The sequence below is a fragment of the Borostomias antarcticus genome, assembly GCF_949987555.1.
Source record: "Borostomias antarcticus genome assembly, contig: scaffold_752, whole genome shotgun sequence".
Classification (NCBI taxonomy): domain Eukaryota; kingdom Metazoa; phylum Chordata; class Actinopteri; order Stomiiformes; family Stomiidae; genus Borostomias; species Borostomias antarcticus.
In genome coordinates, this window is record NW_028176272.1 from 10,001 (window position 1) to 15,000 (window position 5,000).

General features: G+C 48.2%; 1 protein-coding gene across 1 annotated transcript in view; it reads left to right on the forward strand.

Annotated features, from left to right (window-relative positions):
* LOC311328672 (dystrophin-related protein 2-like) overlaps nucleotides 1–5,000 on the forward strand; it is a gene marked incomplete at both ends in the record, with an annotated part of 16,551 nt that overhangs the window by 9,743 nt on the left and 1,808 nt on the right. The window contains one exon of the mRNA XM_084462615.1: nucleotides 2,258–2,404. Coding sequence (XP_084318741.1) covers nucleotides 2,258–2,404 — 147 coding nt within the window. The remainder of the gene's footprint in view (nucleotides 1–2,257; nucleotides 2,405–5,000) is intronic.

A 5,000-nucleotide genomic window follows, 5' to 3' on the forward strand; every position in this document is an offset into this window, starting at 1 on the left:
ACAAGAAAGAGGGACGGGCTGCACTGGAAACAAGCTATCAAACACATGTGGAGAGGATTTGAGTTGCTATTTTTATTCTCAATTTTTTGTATTTTGGCTCTGGTGATTTTCCTCTGGCTCTGGCTAAAATCTCTTTAGGGGCCAAAAAATCCTCTATGCAGGAAAAACCCTGACAAAGCCCCAGGCCAACTGTTATCAAGTGAAAGGCTCCCCCATACTGTCTGCACTCACAGATAAACTTGAACAGAATGACGTTTCTGTACACAGACCTTCAGGTGAACTTTCTGAATTATAAAAGAGTGTAAATACTGTACCTCTCTCTAGGAAAGCTCCTAACTGACTGTTACTGTAGTTGGCAGAACATGGTCTTATCAGTGGGGAAACTACATTCAAGCTCAAGTCCCCGGTTCATTTTGACAATGTGTTTTGTCTCGTGATGGAGCGTCCTCCTGGGCTGGGGGGTCCCGTGGCCGTGCCCCCCAGGCTGGGTTGAGCCAGGCTCTTGGTTAGGGTGGAGCTGTGCCCCCCAGGCTGGGTTGAGCCAGGCTCTTGGTGAGGGTGGAGCCGTGCCCCCCAGGCTGGGGGTGAGCCAGGCTCTTGGTGAGAGTGGAGCCGTGCCCCCCAGGCTGGGGGTGAGCCAGGCTCTTGGTTAGGGTGGAGCAGCTCTCAGCCGGCTTCAGGCTTCCAGGGAAAGATTGGCAGTTATCCCAGTCTGTCCTTAGCACACACACACACACACACACACACACACACACACACACACACACACACATACACACGTACACACGTACATGTACAGTACACACACACATACACACACACACACACACACACAAACAAATATACAGAACATTTACACACACATTTGAATGGTTTGATGTTAATATACAGTATTTATTTTATTGCTTATATTCGTTTTTTTGTATATATATTATTTTTTATTATTACTACTTGTTTTAATGCCAATAAAGCCATTGAATTGATTCCTTTTTTGTTGAATGGAAGTGCTGCTCATACTGTAAAGACTTCATTAAGCCTTCATAAAGCCTGTGTACTGTAAGTGCTACTGTACATAAATGTGTCATGTGGCCTGTGTGACATAACCCATTATGCTGAATATGACATAAACCCACAAAGCCTTATAAAGCATGATATTCAGTTATATATGCTTTGTGACACACATGTGCTTATGGAGGCTTTATGAAGGCTTAATAAAACCTTTATAACCTGTACTTTATCTAAAGCGAGACTGACTTGGGTTGTTTCATATTACTACTTATAATATGTAGAGCACTTTGGTGACATGCTGTGCTTTAAAATGCGTTTTGGACGATCAGACCATAAGTGGACAGTGCTACAGTGTGATGTGTAAAGTGTAAATGACCATCAGGGAGGGAGCCCTTGAATATCCGGGAATTTGTTAGAATTGACAGGGCTGCCAAGTGTCACGCATTGAGTGGGGGGGGGGGGGTCATCTCGGGGGGGGGGGGGGGTGCTTGTGTCTAAGTGAAAAAATCTCAAGGGGGGGGGGGGGCAGAGAGATTGTTAATGTAGCTATTGGGTCCTGCATTGTGTGAAACGCCCCTGTCTTTAGTAGTCTAAGCGCTTATGTGTCCTGATGCATCCCCGACAGGAAAACACATCATCAATGCAGGATCATTTTTCTCCTTTTTCACCTTATCCTGCGCTCTTTTGCCGCATATGACTTGTCCTACAGTATCAATAGAAACTGTTGGAATAGTCCTACTATGTACATTAGTTCTTCAAACATATTTGCTTGCTTTAATGCACACAAAAATCTGATTTAAGTCAAACCAACTGATTATTGATTTGTTTACATGGAACAGCTGTGAGACACATGAAAGCAGGAGTGAGTGAGTTACTATGGTTACTATATACGAACACAAGTGGCCATCTGTTCTATTATCATCCGTGCCAGCTGGACACATTTGGAGATGCATGATAGGCACAGGTGTAAACGATGATGTGTCTAGCTGTCCACTTATGATCTGATCGTCCAAATCGCATTTTAAAACCATGTCTAAACAGGTCATAGTGTCTGTCGGTATTGTAGTTGTCAATCTGACGATTGCTGTGTGGCACACGATGAATTTCCCAAAGGACCAATGAAAAGAATCGATCTACAGTATTGAATTTAATTTAATTTAATTGAAACCTTTATTCAATTCAATTCAATACTGTAGATCGATTCTTTTCATATCTCTGTGTCTCTAACCCGCCCCCTCGTGTCCTGCAGCTGTTTAAGGAGGAGCTGACCCAGGTGAAGGAGGGCATGACGCACATCAACGACGTGGCCCATCAGCTGGCCATCTCCGACGTCCACCTGTCCGTGGAGAACGCCCGCGCCCTGGAGCACCTCAACAGCAGGTGGAAACTACTGCAGGTACTGTACACAAGCCCCGCCCCCTCCTTTCCACCTATCCACAACACCGCCGCCCAGCGTCCCCCCTGTCCACCTCCTTCCGTCAACCCCACCTCAACGTATCCACAACGTCCCCCCATTGCCGAACGTCTCTCAATTTCAGCCTCGAGGAGCGAGGGTCCCCCTTCTGACCTCTTTTCAACCTACCCTCGATCGCTCCTCCGGCAACAGCTCGGCCAATCCGCAGCCCTCCCTTTCCAACCTCCGTTCAACCTTGCGTCAGCGTTCCCTTTGTCTCTCGTAGGCAGGCGTGTCTGAAGCGCTGGAGGAAGGTGAAGGTCTGGCTGCACTCATTACCATCCGGAGATAGGGAGGGGGGGTAAAAAATCACAATTGTCTCGGGCGGAGCAGTAACCTAGTGTCCCCTTAATTGGCCTGGCCCTCCGCCTCCTCTCCCTGACCTTATGAGAGGTCAGTTTACCGACGGTCATTGCACTCACGTCAGGCGTGCGATCGAGCGGGCGGGGGAGGCTTTTGAGCTGTAAACAAGGGCTCCGCTCCCGCCTTATTCCCTCTGAGTGCATCTCTTCAGGCTGACTGCAGCGAAGCGTGCCTCTGCTATCCTGAGTGGAACCTATTGGATTGCTCAGGGCCAGAGTGTTTCATGCTGGAGTCAGCAGGAAAGAGGCAGGGCTTCACGTTTCTCCTGCTCCCTCATCAGCTCGGCCTCGCGCTCGTTTGACTTCCTATTGTTAGTGGAGGCATGTCCACAACGGTCTTCCTGTTACACTCAATGGGATCCAGGGGAATTGAATGAGCTCTTCAGTATTGACAAGACAACTCAAGACACAGAGTGTCTGACGGCGCCAAATCAAGAGCACGGATACATATCGAACTGTCTCTCTCTCTCTCTCTCTCTCTCTCTCTATCCCTCTTTCTTTCTGTCTCTCTCTCTCTCTCTCTCTCTGTCTCTATCCCTCTTTCTCTTTCTCTATCTCTCTCTCTCTGTGTCTCTATCCCTCTTTCTTTCTCTCTCACTCTTTCTCTCTCTCTGTCTCTCTCCCTCTCTCTCTCTCTCTCTCTCTCTGTCTCTATCCCTCTTTCTTTCTGTCTCTCTCACTCTGTCTCTATCCCTCTTTCTTTCTGTCTCTCACTCTTTCTCTCTCTCTGTCTCTCTCCCTCTTTCTCTCTCTCTCTCTCTCTCTCTCTCTCTCTCTCTCTCTCTCACTCTGTCTCTGTCTCATTTTCTCTCCATATTTCCTCTCATATTCCTTGTGAATAATGTGCAGGTGTGTGTGAAACTCCTCTTATCTGAATAGGATCCGGCACTCCGGTGACACTGATCAACCTCCTGTTCTCAAACCTGATTCTCAAACCTTTTTCTGGGGGTCTTGAATAATTCAGTCATCAGTCACATATTGAGCTAGAGAGCAGCTAGTGTCTGAGATAGATTTCTGCTACGTTGCATACAGAGATAGATTTCAACTACGTTACTTTTTTCTACTAGACTACGATAGATTTCTACTAAGCTGCATTTGAGATATTTCTACTACTGTACGCTGCATACAGATATAGAATTCTACGACAGTATTCTGCGTACTTGGCAACAACATCTGTGCAGTGCGTTGAGACTGTAAGTCTGTGGGGCCCGGGTGGGTGTTAATGCGGTGTTGGTGTGGGTGTTAATGTGGTGTTGGTGTGGGTGTTAATGCAATGTTGGTGTGGGTGTTAATGCTGTGTTGGGGTGGGTGTTAATGTGGTGTTGGTGTGGGTGTTAATGCGGTGTTGGGGTGGGTGTTAATGTGGTGTGGGTGTGGGTGTTAATGCGGTGTGGGTGTGGGTGTTAATGCGGTGTGGGTGTGGGTGTTAATGCGGTGTGGGTGTGGGTGTTAATGCGGTGTGGGTGTGGGTGTTAATGCGGTGTGGGTGTGGGTGTTAATGCTGTGTTGGGGTGGGTGTTAATGTGGTGTTGGGGTGGGTGTTAATGTGGTGTTGGGGTGGGTGTTAATGCGGTGTGGGTGTGGGTGTTGATGCGGTGTTGGTGTGGGTGTTAATGCGGTGTTGGTGTGGGTGTTAATGTGGTGTTGGGGTGGGTGTTAATGCGGTGTTGGTGTGGGTGTTAATGCGGTGTTGGTGTGGGTGTTAATGCGGTGTTGGTGTGGGTGTTAATGCGGTGTGGGTGTGGGTGTTAATGCGGTGTTGGGGTGGGTGTTAATGTGGTGTTGGGGTGGGTGTTAATGCGGTGTTGGTGTGGGTGTTAATGCGGTGTTGGTGTGGGTGTTAATGCGGTGTGGGTGTGGGTGTTAATGCGGTGTTGGGTGTGGGTGTTAATGCGGTGTGGGTGTGGGTGTTAATGCGGTGTTGGTGTGGGTGTTAATGCGGTGTTGGTGTGGGTGTTAATGCGGTGTTGGTGTGGGTGTTAATGCGGTGTTGGTGTGGGTGTTAATGCGGTGTGGGTGTGGGTGTTAATGTGGTGTTGGTGTGGGTGTTAATGCGGTGTGGGTGTGGGTGTTAATGCGGTGTTGGTGTGGGTGTTAATGCGGTGTTGGTGTGGGTGTTAATGCGGTGTTGGTGTGGGTGTTAATGCGGTGTTGGTGTGGGTGTTAATGTGGTGTGG